Source organism: Coregonus clupeaformis, chromosome 28 (genome assembly GCF_020615455.1).
Source record: "Coregonus clupeaformis isolate EN_2021a chromosome 28, ASM2061545v1, whole genome shotgun sequence".
NCBI lineage: Eukaryota > Metazoa > Chordata > Actinopteri > Salmoniformes > Salmonidae > Coregonus > Coregonus clupeaformis.
Window position 1 is genome coordinate 17,298,942 of NC_059219.1, and position 21,268 is coordinate 17,320,209.

At 41.8% G+C, this 21,268-nt stretch overlaps 1 protein-coding gene across 4 annotated transcripts; it reads right to left on the minus strand.

The window, feature by feature from the left end:
- Positions 1-309: 309 nt before the first annotated feature.
- On the minus strand, positions 310-19,273 carry LOC121543032 (single-minded homolog 1-A-like). Of its 4 annotated transcripts, none has more exons than XM_041852715.2 (12): positions 19,071-19,273; positions 18,147-18,740; positions 12,609-12,691; positions 11,671-11,760; positions 11,211-11,319; positions 11,015-11,100; positions 10,474-10,673; positions 10,119-10,225; positions 8,073-8,220; positions 2,313-2,478; positions 1,490-1,913; positions 310-1,145 (listed from the first exon to the last, which is right to left on the minus strand). In XM_041852715.2, exons 2-12 carry the CDS (start codon positions 18,319-18,321, stop codon positions 385-387), a joined length of 2,349 nt encoding a protein of 782 aa, XP_041708649.2. In that variant the 5' UTR covers positions 18,322-18,740; positions 19,071-19,273; the 3' UTR covers positions 310-384. The 4 variants fall into 4 exon arrangements, with proteins under 4 accessions (XP_041708649.2, XP_045064587.1, XP_045064585.1 ...); XM_045208652.1 differs by having other exon boundaries at positions 10,110-10,225; XM_045208650.1 differs by having other exon boundaries at positions 12,588-12,691.
- Between the last annotated feature and the right edge of the window lie 1,995 nt (positions 19,274-21,268).

Consider the following 21,268-nt stretch of genomic DNA (forward strand, 5'->3'; position numbering starts at 1 on the left):
TCAAAACATATCCACAACCTTATCTTCAACCATAGGGATGAGGTTCCCACAGTGAAACTTAATTTCTGACAGTGCAAATGGAATAACGTAGCTCTGTAAAAACTAAAAGAAAAGGAAACACAAGAAGTAGGATAGGGAAAAAAAGGGTTTTGCTGGATAAGATGCAGAAGAGGCCGTTGAGGCTGGGCTATAGCATGGAGATTCCATGGATCCACAGTTTCTTCTTCATGTGTTTTAGTGTGCGTCCAAAATGTCACCCTATTCCCTATGTAGTGCATTACTTTTGACCAGAGCCCTATGCAGGCTCTGGTCAAAAGTAGCGTACTGTATAGGGAATAGTGTGACATTTTAGACATCCCTTTAGTGTTATTGGACGAGCGGATGTTAGCTGCCGTTGGTGATGATGACGGAGGTCCCCTTGTGTCCCGGCCCCTGCTCTGCCTGCATGCGCAGGTGTGAAGTCACGTCGTAGTGGGTAGAGCCAGCGGAGGAACAGAAGTCCCTGAGGCTCTCTGTGTCATACAGGTGCTCCAGGGCGTAGCCCGTCAGGGAGTAGGTAGCAGCTTGCTTGTCCAGATAGGGCCTCCTCGTTTGGGTTTGGGGGTGGGAAGGGTAGAGGGCCGGGGCAGGGGTAGGGGAGGAGGCTGAGCAGGGGCCTGGACAGCCAAGCTGGTGATGCAGGGGCTGGGGGAGAGGGAGAGGGGACAGGTCTGTCTGTCCGGTCTGCTGGAGGTAGTTTTTGGGCTTGGGGGGGTGGTGGTCAGACCCTGGGCTGCTGAGCCTGGAGAGAGGGGCAGGGCTTGAGGCGGGGCTGATCACCTGACCCAGCTGACCCAGGCCACGGCACAACACACTCTGTAGCACCCCCTGGGGGTAGTCGGTGGTGAAGCAGGGGCCGGGGCCCTTCGGGAGGCCGTTGGCAGGCCCTAGATGAGTGTCAGGGCCTGGGTGGAGCTTACTGCGGTGCTGCAGCCGATTCTCCTCCTCCTTGATCATCTGCTGCGTGGCTCGGATCAGGGTCTCGATCTTGCTTGGCTCCTGGGGGCTGGCCCGGAAGTAGTCTGCGCGGTAACGATCCCCTGAGTCGCTGGCGGAGCCCCCGTCTGGCGAGCTGACCACACTGTCCTGGTCCCATTGGCCACGGTCTGTAGAGGGAGGGACAGGACACTGATCTTAGAGCCAACAGGAAGCTATATCCAGGGCTAAGCAGAACTAGCAGCATGTTATCCTACAGGTTAAGTGTTAAAACTAACCTGTATTTTCTGCTGACCTCTTCCAGGTCACCATTGCAAAATAGGTTTTTAACCACAAGGTTATTTCCTGGTTAAATAAAGGTTAAATAAAGCAGAGGTGGGAGATCTGAAGTGTGAGCAGGCTTTTGTACCAACCCGAATGAAATCTCTGTGTCTTCGTGCCTGCAACAGTGGAGTTCACCCATCTCCAGCCTCCTACAGTAATACAAGCTAAAGGGCCAGGGATAGGGACTTACTATGCAGACTGTGGATGGAGGTGATGTGGGGCACGCTGCTCTCGTATCCCTCTCCATTCTCCAGGGACGAGGTCTTGGCCAGGGGCAGCACAGAGCGGGAAGCTCCCCACCATGCCTCTCTCCCACCCTGAGGAGCACCCAGGAAGTACCTCCCTGCCTCACAGCGGCCCCGCTCGCACGTCTGGTTGTGGCCGTGTGTGTGGAGGTGGGAGTGGCTGTCGCTCGGGGTGTGGTGGTGGTGCTCCTCAGTGATTGGGAGGCTGTAGCAGAGGGGACGTGGCTCGGAGAACTGCTTGTAGGCACAGGAGGCGCCAAGCCCCTCTCCCTGCTCCAGCAGCTGAGGGGAAGCGGAGTCTGTGAGGGGAGATCCTGCCCAAGGGCTATCCTGGTCCGACTCTGACCGCTCGGCCTGGAAACCAGTGTACTGCAGAGATAGCGAAAGAGAGAGAGCGAGAGAGAGCGGGAGAGAGAGAGGGAGAGAGAGCGAGAGAAAGAGCGGGAGAGAGAGCGAGAGAGAGAGAGAGTGAGAGCGAGAGAGCGAGAGAGCGCGAGAGGGAGAGCGAGAGAGAGAGGGAGCGAGAGGGAGAGAGAGGGAGCGAGAGGGAGAGAGAGGGAGAGAGAGAGACCAAGAGAGAGAGAGAGAGAGAGAGAGAGCGAGAGGAAAAATATGAGTCATTACCCAGGTCATCAAGAAGTGATCAATCGGGTATAAGCCACCTCCCATCACTGACAGATCATGCAGTATCCTGGCTCAAATATAAAAGATTTGCCTCTGTGTAGGATGTGTACAGGACCAGCGCTGTATGTTCCTGTAGAGCCTCACCTGTGTGTAGGGGGACAGTCGAGCCTTGGCCTTGGCTCGGGACACTCTGCTCCTGGGTGCTCTGCGGTTCTCAGTGAGGCTGGGGGGAGTACTGCTGAAGGGGAAGGAGGGCTTGGTGTCTGTCACCTGGTCCAGAGACAGCTGGAGTCCTTTATACTCAGTATCCCTTCAGAAACATACACATACAGTATGTACTGTAGATCATGTAGTTCCACAGGTGTTTTCCTGATTTAACTCTGTGTGTTAAGATTACATAAAGCCCCTCATTAAACAAGGCAAGGCAGCTCCACTCTTAAGACTGTTTATTCAAGTGTGGGGTGTGTGTTTGTTTATCTGGGTATTTTATTTTTTTCACTCTCAGGATGCGAATGTCCACTAACATCTGTTTGGTAATTAGAGCATGGTGTGTGTGTGTGTGTGTGTCTCTGTGTGTGTGTGTTTGTGTGTGTGTGTGTGTGTGTGTGTGTGTGTGTGTGTGTGTGTGAGTGAGTGAGTGAGTGAGTGAGTGAGTGAGTGAGTGAGTGAGTGAGTGAGTGAGTGAGTGAGTGAGTGAGTGAGTGAGTGAGTGAGTGAGAGAGAGAGGGAGGGAGAGAGAGAGAGAGGTAGAGAGGCTTTTGTGTGTGTGTGTGTGTGTGTGTGTGTGTGTGTGTGTGTGTGTGTGTGTGTGAGTGAGTGAGTGAGTGAGTGAGTGAGTGAGTGAGTGAGTGAGTGAGTGAGTGAGTGAGTGAGTGAGTGAGTGAGTGAGTGAGAGAGAGAGAGAGAGAGAGAGAGAGAGAGAGAGAGAGAGAGAGAGAGAGAGAGCGGTAGAGAGGCTTTTGGAAGGACTTGTTTCTACATCAGGATTGTAACAAGGCCTTTAACAAACATACAACAGAGGGGAGGCTGTCCGTTCAAATACACATGCGATTAAGGGATATGTCTGGCTAAACCAAGCCCACAGGAACTCCATGCCAGGAGACAGTACTTGGAAATGGGAATTGATTTCTCTGTAAAGCAGGGGTGGACTGGCCATCTGGCATTTCGGGCAAATGACAGATGGGCTGGTCCATTTGTAACCGAGTGGGACTGTCCAAATAAGCATTATCTGGCTAATAATGTGGCCTCAATGAAAGAAATGGGCCGGTGTAGGGGTCTCAAGGAAGAAAATGGGCCAGTGTGTTAGAAATGCCAGGGCCGATTTCAGGTCCTAGTCCTCCCCGTATGGATTCCATTCAATATGATGAATCAAGTTGGAGAAGATGGATGGAAAAACCTGGACAGGGTTTACTCTGGCCAAACAATGATCCATCCTTCACACACACACACACACACACACACACACACACACACAAATGCACATACACAAACAGACACACACACACCAAGCATGCACACATGCTCGCACACAGACACACATATAGGTACACGCACATACATACACACACGATCTTTGATTTCGAAAACACACACAATCACAATCAAGAGATACACGTTCCATACAAACACTATCAAAAACATACAGAATAGTATTCTCATAGGATCAGGTCAGGTCACACATTTCAGCGCACAACACACCCACACACACCAACTCCTTTATGTGATAAAGTGTTCTTGTCTCTCTGTAAACACAGAGTATTGCCTAAGAAAGGTCAGGGGTCACAGTGACAGGTCCTGGCCAATAGGAAGGGACGGAATGTGGAAGGGTTATCAGTACTAGCCAATAGGACGAGGCAGAGAGGTTATCAGTACTAGCACACACAGAGGCAGTTCAACCAGAGGTGAACTCCTGTGTGCCCTACTATCTGTGTGTTAATCAGTGTAGACTAGCACACCTCTACCAGCTACTGTGTGAATCACCCACCACTACCTCTGATAACAACAATGAGAAAGGGGCCATGATAGTTCTCTGATGAACTGACTAAATCCCATGCCATTCTCTCAGAAATTTAGGGGGAAATAATGAACTCATTATTATCATTATTATTTAGCCTCAGACATGACAGGACAGGAACACTCAGCGGATGACATTGTATTGTTCTTCCTCTCTTTCTCTCTCTGCTAATGAACTGAGTGACTATGAATTCACTGACTGACTGATGCTATTCTCACAGATACGTTGAGGCAAAACAACACGTTTGCATATTGTCTCATTATAGCTTAATGTCTCACACGATAAAACATCTCAACAAGATCACAAGACGGTTCTAATTGACTGTACAGTATGTGATTCAATAAAAATAAATGTTTTTAAAAAAGATCTCATGGGGGGAACGCGAAATCTCCATTCACAAATTCTAAACTCTCTACTCTTTCACCAAGCTGGCAGCCATAAACGCTCATCATCTTTATGGCCTATCAATTAAAACCTCATAAACACCGTTATGGATTTGGGGAGGGGGTAGTCTGCGGCTGCAGCAGTGCGTGTAAAGCCGTTTCCATCTTCTCTCCTCTGTACGGAGCAGCCTCTTCTGCCTCCTCTGGTTAATGGAGTGTTTTATGGGCCTAATTCATTTACTGCAACACTTTTACATCTGCAGCAATACACATTACACACAGCAGCACACCAGGAAATACTAACACTCACAGAACCAATAGAGCTTGACTCAGACTATATCTATATCTATATCTGGACTGTTTGCAGTTCAGTTGATAAAGCAAGCGCATGCCGAGTGAAAAGAGATTTGAATGTCTTTTCCAGTGGAAAACTGGGTTGAAGCAAAGTGTGTTGTTTATCAGTGCTCATGCATGACAGAGGCCCACACTAAGCTCAATACCACTGACTGAGAAAGACAGTCCACCAGACCTGGGTTCAAACTGTATTGGTTTTCTTTCTAATACTTCAGCTTGACTGGATTGAGGTTTGCCTGGCGCAATAGAGACAATGGAATATTGCCAACAGTGAAAGCCCTTCTATCTGACACCTCAGGCCAGGTTGACTCAAACACATTCAAAGTATTAGGAAGAAAAAAAAATGTTTTGAACCCATGCCTGACTGAGACAGTTGACACAGTCTGCAGACAGACAGATGGACATGTTGTTCATTCCACAGACAGCCTGCCAAGTGACTTTCCCTTCCTGGGTGAGGGTACCAAAAGTAACAGCCAAGTCCATAGACATGAATAAGCTTTAGTAAACCTGATAACTCAATGACCTCAACACACAGACACCCAATCTACTCAACACAATAACTATTCTACACACAGACACCCACACTACTCAACACAATAAGTATTCTACACACAGACACCCACACTACTCAACACAATAACTATGCTACACACAGACATCCACACTACTACACATCATAACTATTCTACAGCAGAAGAAAGTGACAGTAAACAACTTTCAGTTTTTCATGAAATGATTATTCTAAATTGAATAGTGATAGAACGCTGCAGCCTTCCTGCCAGCTACTGTAACATCTCACCCTAATAGAGAAAATAAACTAACAGAACATTTCATCCTAAAATCTACACAACAACAAAAAGCACAGTTGACAGGCTTTGACCAGATGAAAATACACCATTCCGCTACACTATAAATGACCTCACCAAATAAATAGACTTTTCCTTTTTACAATCCTGTCAAAACTTACCTTCAACAAACACCTCATCCACTACACTTAAGTCATTTATGCAAATGAACCAAAAAACGTTTATTTTTAACCTAAAAATATATACAGCACCAGTCAAAAGATTGGACACACCTACTCATTCTAGGGTTTTTCTTTATTTGTGCTATTTTCTACATTGTAGAATAATAGTGAAGACATCAAAACTATGAAATAACACATATGGAATCATATAGTAACCAAAAAAAGTGTTCAACAAATCAAAATATATTTCACATTTGAGATTCTTCAAAGTAGCCACCCTTCCCAATGCTGGAATGCATTTCAATGAACAGGTGTGCCTTATTAAAAGTTAATTTGTGGGATTTCTTTCCTTCTTAATGCGTTTGAGCCAATCAGTTGTGTTGTGACAAGATAGGGTTGGTATACAGAAGATAGCCCTATTTGGTAAAAGATCAAGTCCATATTATGGCAAGAACAGCTCAAATAAGCAAAGAGAAACAACAGTCCATCATTACTTTAAAACATTTCAAGAACTTTGAAAGTTTCTTCAAGTGCAGTCGCAAAACCATCAAGCTCTATGATGAAACTGGCTCTCATGAGGACAGTCACAGGAAAGGAGTACCGCTGTTGCAGAGGATAAGTTCATTAGAGTTACCAGCCTCAGAAATTGCAGCCCAAATAAATGCTTCACAGAGTTCAAGTAACAGCCACATCTCAACATCAACTTTTCAGAGGAGACTGTGTGAATCAGGCCTTCATGGTCGAATTGCTGCAACGAAACCACTACTAAAGGACACCAATAAGAAGAAGAGACGTGCTTGGGCCAAGAAACACGACCAATGGACATTAGAGCGGTGGAAATCTGTCCTTTGGTCTGATTAGTCCAAATGTGAGATTTCTGGTTCCAACCGCCGTGTCTTTGTGAGACGCTGAGTAGGTGAACGGATGATCTCCGCATGTGTGGTTCCCACCGTGAAGCATGGAGGAGGTGTGATGGTGTGGGGGTGCTTTGCTGGTGACACTGTCTGTGATTTATTTAGAATTCAAGGCACACTTAACCAGCATGGCTACCACAGCATTCTTCAGCGATACGCCATCCCATCTGGTTTGCACTTAGTGGGACTATCATTTGTTTTTCAACAGGACAATGACCCAACACACCTCCAGGCTGTGTAAGGGCTATTTGACCAAGAAGGAGAGTGATGGAGTGCTGCATCAGATGACCTGGCCTCCACAATCACCTGACCTCAACCCAATTGAGATGGTTTGGGATGAGTTGGACCGCAGAGTGAAGGAAAAGCAGCCAACAAGTGCTCAGCATGTGGGAACTTCTTCAAGACTGTTGGAAAAGCATTCCAGGTGAAGCTGGTTGAGAGAATGCCAAGAGTGTGCAAAGCTGTCATCAAGGCAAAGGGTGGCTACTTTGAAGAATCTCAAATATCAAATGTATTTTGATTTGTTTAACACTTTTTTGGTTACTACATGATTCCATATGTGTTATTTCATAGTTTTGATGTCTTCACTATTATTCTACAATGTAGAAAATAGTTTTTAAAAATAAAGAAAAACCCTGGCATGAGTAAGTGTGTCCAAGCTTTTGACTGTTTTTTAAAATTTCTTATTAACTTCTCGTTAATTGCTTTGCAGTGATGGCTTGTGTAAACATCGGGTGCCAATACTCATTATCTTATCAGAGAGGGAAACGACAGCTAAGCAGAACTACAAAGAAATGTGTGTGTATGTTTGTGTGTGTGTGTGTGTGTGTGTGTGTGTGTGTGTGTGTGTGTGTGTGTGTGTGTGTGTGTGTGTGTGTGTGTGTGTGTGTGTGTGGTGCTGTGTAAAAATCTGAACAGGCTCAGGCCTGGCCGGACACTCCCAGAGCCAGGAATCACATCAGACCAAACAAATCAAGGACAGATGTGACTGCTGATCTCTCTCCACTGAAGAAATACCAGACACATTAGAGCTACAGCACCATTCTTTCCACTGAAAGAGTCCACGCCTTTGATAAGGATGTACCACAGACTTATTGGTGATGTACAGACAAAGCAAAAGGGAAGGATATAGGCACAGTGGGACTAGCACACAGATTATGAGCCACTGATGTAGTGTTAGTCCTGTGTGTCATCCGCCAAGGACCACATAAGAAATAAGGGTTGTACAATGCTTTCATGTGTTGTCCTCTGGGGTTTTACAGAGGTACCTACGTGAGGACGTAGTTGACACTGACGATACAGTGGGGTCTGGAGGAACGGCTGTTGTGTACGATGGTGGCATAGCTCTGGACCCAGACCCAGCCACCCTGCTTAGCCAGGAACCTATAGTACTTAGTGGTCACTTGGCCTTTTACCAGCACTGGGGAGAGAGAGAGAGAGAGAGAGAGAGAGAGAGAGAGAGAGAGAGAGAGAGAGAGAGAGAGAGAGTTGAAAGGGAAACTGAAATTCTTGTTCATATCATTGTTCCAAAAATAATTAATCATTAATTAGTGGTCATGTATAACATAATTGGATGATATGATTGTAGTGCAACATGGATGTCGTTCTAAGTAGAACAGGTTATTGCAATTACTCTGTCATACACAAAATATATTAGAACTGATAAGACATAATTAAAAAATATCATATTTTTTTGGTCAGATAATAATTTAGCCTCTGGTGATGTGAAACCATAATATCAATCAGATGGTTCAACAAAAAATGCACATTGTTTCAGGTGATGTAAAGCAATTATTAAAGTACAATTACAGTGCATTCAGAAAGTATTCAGACCTGTTGACTTTTTTCACATTTTGTTATGTTACAGCCTTATTCTAAAATGGATTAAATAAAATAAAAATCCTCAGAAATCTACACACAATACCCCATAATGACAAAGCGAAAACAGGTTTAGAATTTTTGAGAATATAAGGTCCCACAGTTGACAGTGCATGTCAGAGCAAAAACCAAGCCATGAGGTTAAAATAATTGTCCGTAGAGGTCCAAGACAGGATTGTGTCGAGGCACAGATCCGGGAAAGTGTACCAAAACATTTCTGCAGCATTGAAGGTCCCCAAGAACACAGTGGCCTCCCTCATTCTTAAATGGAAGAAGTTTGGAACCACCAAGGCTCTTTCTAGAGATGGCCGCCTGGCCAAACTGAGCAATCGGGGGAGAAGGGCCTTGGTCAGGGAGGTGACCAAGAACCCGATGGTCACTCTGAGAGAGCTCCAGAGTTCCTCTGTGGAGATGGGAGATCCTTCCAGAAGGACAACCATCTCTGCAGCACTCCACAAATCAGGCCTTTATTGTAGAGTGGCCAGACGGAAGCCACTCCTCTGTAAAAGGCACATGACAGCCCGCTTGGAGTTTCCCAAAAGGCACCTAAAGACCCTCAGACCATGAGAAACAAGATTCTCTGGTCTGATGAAACCAAGATTGAACTCTTTGGCCTGAATGCCAAGCGTCACTTCTGGAGGAAACATGGCACCATCCCTAAGGTGAAGCATGGTGGTGGCAGCATCATGCTGTGGGGATGTTTTTCAGCGGCAGGGACTGGGAGACTAGTCAGGATCTGCTCTAGAGCGCACAGGACCTCAGACTGGGGTGAAGGTTTACCTTCCAACAGGACAATGACCCTAAGCACTCAGCCAAGACTATGCAGGAGTGGCTTTGTGACAAGTCTCTGAATGTCCTTGAGTGGCCCAGGTAGAGCCCAGACTTGAACCCGATCGAACATCTCTGGAGAGACCTGAAAATAACTGTGCAGCGACGCTCCCCATCCAACCTGACATAGCTTGAGAGGATCTACAGAGAAGAATGGGAGAAACTCCCCAAATACAGGTGTGCCAAGCTTGTAGCGTCATACCCAACATGACTCAAGGCTGCAATCACTGCCAAAGGTGTTTCAACAAAGTACTGAGTAAAGGGTCTGAATACTGTGATATTTTATTTTTTTATTTTTAATACATTTGCAAAAATGTATAAAAACCTGTTTTTGCTTTGTCATTATGGGGTATTGTGTGTAGTTTGATGAGGGGAAAAAAACAATGTAATCAATTTTAGAATAAGGCTGTAACGTAACAAAATGAATACTTTCCGAATGCACTGGAAGTGCATTAGATATCTGTGTAAAATTCAGTACAGACAGTGGTGTTAGTTATGACTTTTGTTAATATTACTATTGCCACTACACTGTTAATATATCACAGATAGAAAATTCTAGTGCTGAGGACTTGTAGATAGTAACTGTAGGAGGGCAAAACAAACCTAACTCACACAAGTGGTGTGCACATCTGAGGTGGAAGGAGTCACAGCTATGGACATGGTGATAGAGGGTCTTCTCTATAAGATCCTGGGGCTCATAGCCTGTCAGCTCAGCTACCCTGGGACATACACAATATTAAATACACACACTCAGAATTACAGATACATATGCATACAGAATGTACCCTATTTTCCGCGTCTTCCAAATTATTTCAGATGTGTATGACTACTCAAGCATCTGTGTAGTGTTTATGAAGACGTTATGAATGCTCTACAAAGCCTTTATAAGTTGTTTCAAGTGGAACCTTAAGGATTTGGGACCACTAAGCATCTCCAGTGTGTGAGTGGCGTTTAGTACTGTATTTACCTGGAGTCGAGGAAGATGAGCTTCATATCCAGGCTGGCTCTGAACATGAACATGTTGCTGTGTAGTTTGATTTCAGTGACAGCGCTAGGGGGTAGAGAGTGGCCCACTGCCACCAAGCCCACGTTCTGGTAGCAGCCATCAAATGGAGACATGTCCAGGCTGTACTGACGGATCTTTAGGTACCCGCTGCAGTGGATCACCTGACAGAATTGTTCACACAAATATGTATGTAGGCCTACAATATATAAGAATACACATATGGAAATATGCATTCAACCAGTTTAGAGGTACTGGAAGAGATTTGTATTATTATGGACTGCATGGGAATGGAGAGTTTCTAGCAGAGCTAAAACTACAGTTTGATGGATTTATCAGAAACCAACAGCAGTTTGGCAGAAAAGTTGAAAATTTATGTTTCAATTATAACGACCATGTTCCCAACTATCAACAATTCAGTCACACCATCAATACGAACTGGAATGACTGAATATATAATCAAACAACTTCGACATAGAGAAACATAGCAGCAACACAGGCATACCTTGTATCCACCACATGTCAGACCAGCATTTCTTTTCGCGAGGACGCATTTCATTCTTAAGAAGAACGAACGTTCCATTTCATATTCTTCAAAGACAGACAGAGAAAACGCAATCAAAGACGATCATATAATGTAAATACCATGACACATGATTCAGTGCTCAGTCAGGCGCCATAGCATACACAGGCTACCATACCTTGGACAAAGTGCGAGTGGCATGGCTGGTGAGCTGTTAGCACCGCGGTCATTTCGTCGTGGTCAGCGGGGTGGATGTACTCGTAAATACTATTTCCCGTCAGCTCTACCTGTTAAAATACACGTTTAGTCATTTGTATTTGTATTTATTAGGGATCCCCATTAGCTGCTGCTAATCCAAACATATTAAAGCACTTGCATTACATATAAAACAAAATATAAAACAGTACATCATATGACATTATTACACCACTACCTATCTACAATACAAAATGTTTAATACCACCATACAACAATATCACAATGTGTGTGTATGCTTGTGTCATTGCTTTCAAGGAACGTGAAACATAGGACTATAGGCTATGTCTACTGTAGCACAAAGCACAAGGATCGATTTAAATCGAATGCAAAATAAAGGAATCAATTTAATCGAAATAAAGACGCATTGTGTAGCAGCCTACCTGTGATAGGCCCAAATGGACCGATGCTGTTTCAGATATGTACATTATTTTCCCGTCAGGAGCAACCACAAAAATGAACCCGTCCAACGTCTGAAAAATACATTTAATTTATATATTAATTAGGTCCTATGTAGACAAAATGTGCGTAGACCTTGGTCTAGCTAGGCCTACATATTCATGCTACTATACAGGTTATTAGATCATTTAATCTATCATATTAATATTCAATCAATCTGTTGTCAATACAAAATAAGGAAAACTCAAATTAATATCGGAGACGCGTCCATGACAGCATCTTAGTATAGTGGTGTGTATTTTATTTTATCGGTTGACTGTATCAAAAAGGTTGCTACCAATTAGTATAATAATAACAACAACAATACAATTGACTTCAATGTACCCAAATTAATTAGCTTGAAATTATGAATTATCTTGAAATTATCAATAGAAACACACTAATAACGCCTGCATACTTATTAATATCATTATCATCATTATTATAGTCTAGCACTTCCACTATACTATAACATGGTACTTTTGCTGTGTTGCATTTAGTGTTGTTACGATCATGTAGGAACCCCTGTTAACTAGAGACTCATGCAGGAGAGAAGAGAGGCGCAGCGCGTGACTATGAATGCGTTGAAGTTATTTCCAGATTTATATCCACAAGAATGAGAGCAGCAGGAGGGTGGCGGCGGGAGGACGAAAATCACTCTCCCTTTAAAATATGGATAACGGGGTGACAACTGCTGCTGTCACGTGGGATAATGATAATGATAATAATAATAATACAATAATAATAAGTCATGTGTACAGAATTTACAATAATAAAAACACGTTTACCATTCGACATTTTTTTACATTTCAATTATATTCCAAAGATAAAAACGGCGTTCATAATTCAAATGAGTCTGCACCTGTAGGATATGTGATCCCACCTGTAAAAGATGTGATCCCATCTCTCTCCCGACATTATCCAGAGATCTGGTCCGACTCACGTGGCCCCAGGACTCTCCCAGACCTGCAACACACATGGGAAAATAAGTGAACATCATCATCATCATCATCATCATCATCATCATCATAATAACCATACATCATAATAATCATCTTACATAGGCTTAATATTCTTATTGAGTGGATGCCTTTGAGATGAATTATATATTTTTCGACGTTAATGTGTAAGTCTAATAATATGTCAATCAGCGTTAAAATCAATGATAGCCCTATCATAATAATATTCACACTTGAAATAAATATAATGTTTAGGCCTATATAAAAACGTAATATTATTCGTTCAGTTGAGTACACCTGATTTCACAGCGAACGAACATATTTTCGCAATGAATGGACTGTAAACAGATTGGCAAGACATTGGACATGTAAATCTCCTCCACCGCACACCAGAAGCAACCAACAAAACTCGATAAAGCAAATAAGAGTTGCTGTCCCTGGTAATCCACCGCGCAATCCCGAATGAAATGCAAATTCCGCACGAAAACAAACACGCGCCATGCAAAGATCACGACAAAAAAACGTTTCGCATTTTAATATTAACCAAAAATACGCTTCACGTTTACACAACTGAAACAACCAAATTACTCCTTAACCACAACTCAAAAACGCAGCCTCTTCACTACAGGAGCTGGACCATGCAGCGTCATATGGAAAAACATATATTATGCAGTAGATAATGATTTAATCTAAATCTCCTAACCTTTAGCATGTCATATCATTCTAATAAATGAATGACCATCACCGATAGGCCTAGGCCTACTGGTGATAATGTGGAAGCTTGCTGGGGGGAAAAAAACTTGAATCATGCTAGGACCGTTTTTTGTGTGTCAATACGTCAGGTTTTAAGCTAATTACAATTAAGCAGGGCCATAGGTGGGTTTCCACTAGGTACCAAAGCCAAAGTAAAAACTGGCTATATCGTAAAAATTTATGAAAAAATAAATTAGCTTTTTTGGTCTTAATTTATGGTTAGGGTTAGGCCTAAATTTAGCATTGTGGTTAAGATTAGGGTTAGGTTTAAAATCACATTTTTAAAGAAAATAAATTGTACAAATAGGCTGTGGTAACTAGTGATGACCCCATAGGTGGGACTGTCTGTTCCTCTGAGCGCCGTGGTAAGCTGTGTGGGAGCTCGAGCTGGGGCCTTTAGGTTCTCGCACTTGACCTACCGCAGGGAATTAAGCTCTCTTCGACATCAACGCGCGCTTAAGATAATCACTAAATTGGGCATTACATTCAGCAATAGGATCTAAAGATACTCCCGCGACATGAAGTGGTCCAAACTAAACAAAAGTAGGCCTACATTTCAAACAAAAGAGGTGTTAGTGAAAACTCAAAGATTAGTCTGGAGAGCCCTGTCCTGAAAGAGTGTTCAATTGCTCGCATGCCGGGTTAGAAAATTGTATTCGTCTCCTATAAAATTGCAGTTGGAAAAGCTCCCAGTTTCTCTGAGCTCAACTTGTTATTTTGCTCACGTGCGCGTCCACAACAGATTTAGATTATTATTTACATGGGCCTAAGCTCTTAGAAGAAGCATAACATGTTTTGTAGGCCTACACACAAATATATCGTGTCCCATTAATTGTGCAGGTTTCAACAAGGTAAAGGAATATAAAAAGCATTAAAAGCCTTCCAAGAAATGGGCTAGGCCTAATAATGTCCTATTTTGTAATTATGATTTTAATATTGCCTTTTTGTGTCAGCAACGCCTGACAAGCCAGTCACATGACTTGCTGTTATGGTTATTTATTGTCAAACCATTGTGTTGAACCAAATAAAATGTGAGGTGGCCCAAATACGTATTTTATGTCTGTTTGTGTTTCCGACAGCCGCGGGAAGACTTCAACACGTCTCTCCCGCTCTCTTTCTGATATGACTTGTAATTCAACTCCGCCGGACAACATGGGGTGGACAAAGGTTATTGACCGCTCGCTGTCAATAACGGCCATAAAACAATCTCACCTCCATACATTTTCATATCAACTTTTACTGGCGAATACTCGGAACATTTTCTTTGCAATAAACGCTGTCACATTCCCGGGCCTGTTTCGACACTGTGTTTTGTGTTCCAATGCGATTTGCTTTGCCCTCCTCGCCCCAGTGTGTGTGTGTGTGTGTGTGTGTGTGTGTGTGTGTGTGTGTGTGTGCATGTGTTTGGACAGAACTTTAAAACAGCAGAGGCTATTTAATGAGGAAAGCACATGGCTCGCAATACGGATCGTAAAACGCATCAGTGACAAGACCCTCCTAAACTGAGTATACAGAAGACTCCCCCATACAGCCAATATCCCCTCCTCCCTGTGAGACTGTAGCTTCAATTATTCATCAGTCTATTTTACCATATGCTAGTGTTCGGAAACGTCCGCGTACTTTGGTTCCTTATCAAGTGTGGAAACGGTGAGCTGTAGCCTAATAAAAACGAATTAAGGCTAGGCGTGTCATAATTTCCCCATCATTCCATTCACCCAGACAAACGGTGACTGAAATGAGCTTCTGGTGTACATAGGCTACTAACAGTAGAGACTATTTCTGGTTTACATTTTTTCTACTCTCCTCTTTTATCAATATTAAAGAGTAGGCAGGCCTATCTATAACGAGCTTCAGTTGATAGCCTATAGCCTACACTATAACGGAAAACTGATATTGTTGGTATTATCGACAGTAAAAATAATAATTTCAAAACGTATCTTTGGAGCGCCAAAAACCTTTTGACCACTAGTGGGTGCATGGTAGGCCTATTGTTGTTTCTGGCTCATTAACACATTTTGAGGCGTGCCTTGTTGCAGCCGTGAGTAAGAATGCTGTAGCAATTTAACTTCTATGTGGTTATCATGGCTCATCAATTAAAAAAATATAGGGGACAGATTGGAGTGGCCAGATCTTTGAGATTTTCACTAGATGTAATCGAAAGTAGGGTCCTTTGGAGAAAGTATTGTTGACATATATTTTACATTTGTATCTTAAAGCATTATTAAGAAATAATTAATTTAAGTTGGAATATTTATGACATTTTGGCCTTACCCAGTCCTTTAAGACTCCATAATGTTTCATCTATAGGTGCTACAAAGCAAAGATTGGTATCATATGAAGCTTTAAATCTTGCTTTGTGAAATTAGCAGTATTTGTAATAAAACATAACTTACATAAATGTAATAATTTTGAAAAATATAAACATGCACATTGAAAATATAGGCTACCATTTTGTATTTGCTGAACATAATATAGTCTACAGGCTATCAAAGTTCCAGAGTGGGATCTCTGCTACTTTTAGAGTAATTATCCAATTTGTAAGCATTACCAAAAGAGTGAATGTGAAATTGGATTCAAAATGGTAGCCCTCTGCTGATGATTTGCAGGATGTGCAATGATGCAAGTAAAAGGAGGGCTGTGATTGGATACATTGCCTACTATGTCAATTTCTCTGTATAAAATGGGCCATAACTTTAAAACTAGCAGAGATCCCACTCTGGAACTTTGATATGCCTGTAGAGTAGGTATACCTATATTATGTTAAAACATAGGCCTATATTGAAAAAATCGCCAAATCACTTTTTTCAATAGTCATAGGTTAATGTAAGAAAATTGTTATTGAAATCAAAATACTACTAATATCACAGAGCAAGTGGTAAAGCTTCATATGACACCAATTTGTGATTTGTAGCACCTACAGATAAAACATTATAGAGTCTTAAAGGAGGCCTGGGGAAGGCGAAAACGTAACAAATATTCGAAATTCAAGTCTTTATTTCTCGATTATGCATTAAGATACAAATGTCAAATATATGTAAACAATTCTTCCTCCAAAGGACCCTTCTATGGATTACATTTCGTGAAAATCACCAATATAAATTTGTGAAGAATCACCCAATATGAAGTAGGTGTATAGTGTTGGCCAGATATGTGCCACTTGAACAACTCAGTAAAACACTGCTGAAGATAAAATAAATTACAGACGAGATATGATACTTGTCACAACAAGGTCATAACAACCAAACACTTGTGCTTATGGAATTTGTAAATTAGACTTTAGATGAAATATGTTCAGTAGGCCTATTACGTGCAGTGTTCCACTTCTTATACTGACTGCATGAACATTATTGATAGGCTAATATCTACGGGTACGCCCAAGTCGTCTGTGCATGCGATGAATCATTGATCACCTGCAACGTCATACATAGGTTAGGCCTACAGGCCTAAAAACAACATTCGACACATAGGGGGAATCGATCCTAAGCTAAATCCACAATCCATATACTCTCGTGCGTTTTTTTGTGTGTGTTTCTTTACAGCCTGAGCTTGAGAAGTAGCTTCTCCTCTTTGCCTCAGTGTTACAAGGGCACCCATATGTTCGTAGGGTTCAGACAGCTAGTCGCACGGACGACGGTAATTGGCGCGACTCTGTAGCGGTCACGCAGAACAGGGGCCCATTGAGACCGCGGGGAGAAGGAGGCAAATGACGGCTAATCGTCTTCCAGGGACATCATGCTCGCCTGACTCTGAAAGGGGACTACACGTGTATAAATCTAAAAAGACACACAGTGTATTCTTCACAGACAAAGAGGTGTGCACAATGGTCAGTTATATATTTATGCACGCACCTACTTATTTCACCGGCCATCGTGTGCATAAAGTTGCCATCTTTAGGCTACTTGGAAAAACATTATGGTAGATTCTGATAGAATAAATTCCAATGAAAAACAACATTTTCTAGTCCTAGTTAATAATATTGCCACAATTTCATGGACATAATTTAAGAGCCTCAATGCGAAAAGGCCTACAAAAGTTATCTTGAGTCCATATGGCATTTTTACTACATCTCTGACTGCCGATATTTGAATATATTTAACCAACTAAAATGCAGAACTATTCCATATATCAGTATGGGAAACAACATAGATAAATAATAGTATTCCCTTCACATGCAACAGTGCCGAGATTATTTAATGGAATTGAATTGGACCTAACGAGTAATGTTATGCAACATATAGCTTAAATTAGATGCATGTAGTTCTACATCTCTCCCATAACGTAAACACAATAATGACTGTAGTCTAATTGATTCCCCAATGATTCGTGTAAATGAGGAGAAGTGGCAGCACAGGTGTTTAGCAGAATGAGAGCGGAATTAAAACATTAATAACATGGTTCATCATTATAATACATTATTATAATATAACACATTACACATGTGTATCAATTAAATGACCAGGCATTAAAGTTATTTGATAATATGTGGCAACATTTGGAATTATGATTTGAATTATTAGTATTTCAGAAGAACATGAATATCTAGCATCAAAATAAAAACACAAAGTATAACTTGTAACACAAATACAATATTAAACACACCAATAACACTTATGATAACATCAATATAAACGTTGGTTGTTATAATAGCCTAATAATAATAATAATAATAAAAAAACATAACTTTTTATATAATAATATAATAATCTTACCTTCAGGAAAAACTATTCTCATTTTCAAGTAACTTGTTGTGAGTCGAATAATTGAAGCTTTATCAAGCTGAGACGTGATGGCAGAAGGCAAAGGCAATAGTTTGGCCAGCTCATAGAATTCACTATTTTCCTTTTCCCGTCGAGTCCGGGCAGCATTTTTCGATTTTTCTTTCATTTTCAAATAATTATATTATATCGAACTTGGTGTGAATTCACCCAACAATAAAAGTCAGTCAATATACAGTTCTCAATTCTAGATCATTTTACTACTTTGCCACCCATGCATTGTGTTTTACGCGCTGGCTCTTCAAATGCACGAACTGTATTTCTCGGGCGCGGATACCTTGAGTGGTGCGTCAAGATAACGCGGTAGTTGCTCGGTTCTCCTTCCAGACTAAATCCAGAAATAAAAGATTAACATTCCCATGTTACTTCCAGGATAGATTAGGCTGGCGACGAAGGATCTGAGTATCCTGTATATTATGAGGAGTGATCAGCCATAGCTCCAGATTCACTGTACATGACATCCATTTGGGCCCAACATCTCTGTGAGGAGTTCAGGTCCTTCACACCGTTGCCGAAGACATCATGTCCCTTTGAAAAAACAAACAATATGCGCGTATACATTAACACTTTGAACCTAATATTGTTCAAGTAGAAATAGGCCTACTGATGTAAAATGGTAATTTGCACACGTTCAATTGACCAGATAGGCCTATGTAAAATGTGAACATCACACTTGTGGTGACCATTGATTGCAATGCGCATTACGCACCAATTAGGTTGGCTTACTAAACTTTAGTAATTAGACTAGAGACAGAGGACCAATACCCACAATCTCATTTTAGTAGTCTATAATGATTGAATCTTCGTTTCAAGGCAGTGTCAGATACAGTATGGAAACATGCTATATTATCAACCTACCTCGGAGCGCGGATACAACCAACCCCAACTTTATTTTTCCAGAAGTCTGCAGCAATGTTACCTCTTCTCACTTCTAATGTTCTCATGTCCTAGTTTCCCCGAACATCCTCAGCAGAACTTAATCTACGACAGCAGAGACACACTAGACTTCCCTCACCTCTGCTACCTCTGCTTTAGGGATGGGAGTGTATCAAAAATAGTTTACAAACCCTCCTGTTTTTAACTCGATCTCCCGATTTCTCCTGTAGAATCTGAGAACGCCCCACCTCCGCGTTTCTACCAGCCAACCTGTCCCTCATTGGGCAATAAGTAGCCTGGTTCATTTCCCTATTGGGCATTATTATTATAAACGTGTCGGTGCTTGATGTGAATCCGGGATTTGCTCGTATATATTCTCACCTCTAGCCTGGTTGAAATCATCCTGGGGACATTATAGAGGGCCATACGGCTAATGTTATTCGTTTATTAAGTAGGCTTATACGTTGATAGATACCATTTTTTATAGCGATACTTTGTTTTAGAGACTTGTTTTAATGCTGGGTGAACCAAGTTTAGCCTATAGGGCTAGTCGTTTAACGTTATCGTCTGATTCTCCAGATTAAAAATAAAGCTTTCATATTTGATAAGCCTAATAAGGACATTTAGGCTACGTTTAGGGCTATGGAGGAATATAATAGTTAGCTAATAACCGTGTTGTTTATAATTTTTGGCTATGGTAAAATATCAAAATGTCAAGTGCTTAAAAAATAGTAGGTATGCAAAATGTTTTTCAAATGTATTAACTCGGGGATAGCAGGTTAGATGACCATAACATAACCTGAGGTATGTTGATAGACCAGTGCCACAATGCATTTAGTACGCGGATCTTATTCAATTGCCTGATGCAGTTGACAGATATGGGAAAGCTATAGAGGTCTAGGTCTATAGGCTACATTTTACGCAATACAGATGAATAACGTACGTTAGTGACATTTAATTAAATTGCAAATGTTGCAATATTGAAGTGAATCTTTATTGAAAATACGAGGAATATATGAAAAGATAGGCCTATAATATTCTGAGGCCTAGTTTATATGTCGACGGGACACTTTTTACGCCACTTCGATACATAGTGATTTTCGTAGCAGGTTAGGATAGTATTTTCGCTAACTCTAACCTCAGTCTCCTTACCTGCAACGAAAAAGTCACTTCAGTATCGAAGTGGCGTGAAAAGAGTGTTTCCCATAAGTCGACCTTCCCGTTTTATTTCCTATAAAACAGACAATTGCACAAAATAAAATCGCTTATGTCTAACGGCAAAATATATAATTATAGGCCCAGCAGTTAATATACGAAATAATAATTAGTGAATGCATTGTAAAACAGGTTTAAACAACTATGCCTATGCCAAATCAATTTGGAACTTAATAGGCCCTGTTGTTTTCTCTGATGTGGACACCATATTGGGATCCGTCAACGGAAAGACAAGTGTGCCCTTGCCAATGCACTCTCACCCCCCACCCCCATACACACTCTTCTTTCTCCAATCATGTGTTGTGTTCGTATTTCCTTCATTTTCGACACGGACGCCCAGATGATAGGATATCTCCTGCCGTGCGCGAGGAAGATAAAATAAGCCAGGATGCGGTGCATGCACGGAATAGTTGACGCCAGTTTAACCTTTTCGTAAAACCCCAATTTACTACTAATTAGACTGCAAATATCTGTGGAAAAGAGAACAATATAAAAGACTCGAGCTTATTAAGTCCCCAGGATGGACTCAAAATGATGCCATATAGTAAAACATCTACCTAGGCTACCTCCACTGGGTAGGCCTAATTAGCTTAAAATGACAAAATTCACAGCAACATGTCCTCTGTCAGTGACTGTCTTAATCGACAGTAATGTGGCATGCCTCAAGTTAGACAATCTAACTAGGTTTCGTCTAAATGGCGACACACAGAGATACATTCACATTTCACTGTGAAAATAACAGAACAGTTCATCCTTAAGAGTCTAAACTGGGGTTCTACTAAGATAACATATGGAATTGTTTTAAGATGGTCATACCAAGGATAATTTAGCTTTGATTTGGAATTTTAGGACCCCTTTAGGTAGGCCTATACAAAAAGTAATTAATTACTTGATGAAACATTGGATTTGGCCTTACTGCTATTAGCTCATAGAAACGCATTGACTAACAGATTCATACATGGAAA

Coding starts and splice junctions, on each gene's coding strand:
- LOC121543032 (XM_045208649.1), bottom strand. CDS start 18,321: ATGAAAGAAAAATCGAAAAATGCTGCCCGGACTCGACGGGAAAAGGAA. Junction 11,101..11,210: donor CCACTCGCACTTTGTCCAAG/GTATGGTAGCCT, acceptor CTGTCTTTGAAG/AATATGAAATGGAACGTTCG. Junction 10,674..11,014: donor TGACATGTGGTGGATACAAG/GTATGCCTGTGT, acceptor CAATTCTGTCAG/GTGATCCACTGCAGCGGGTA.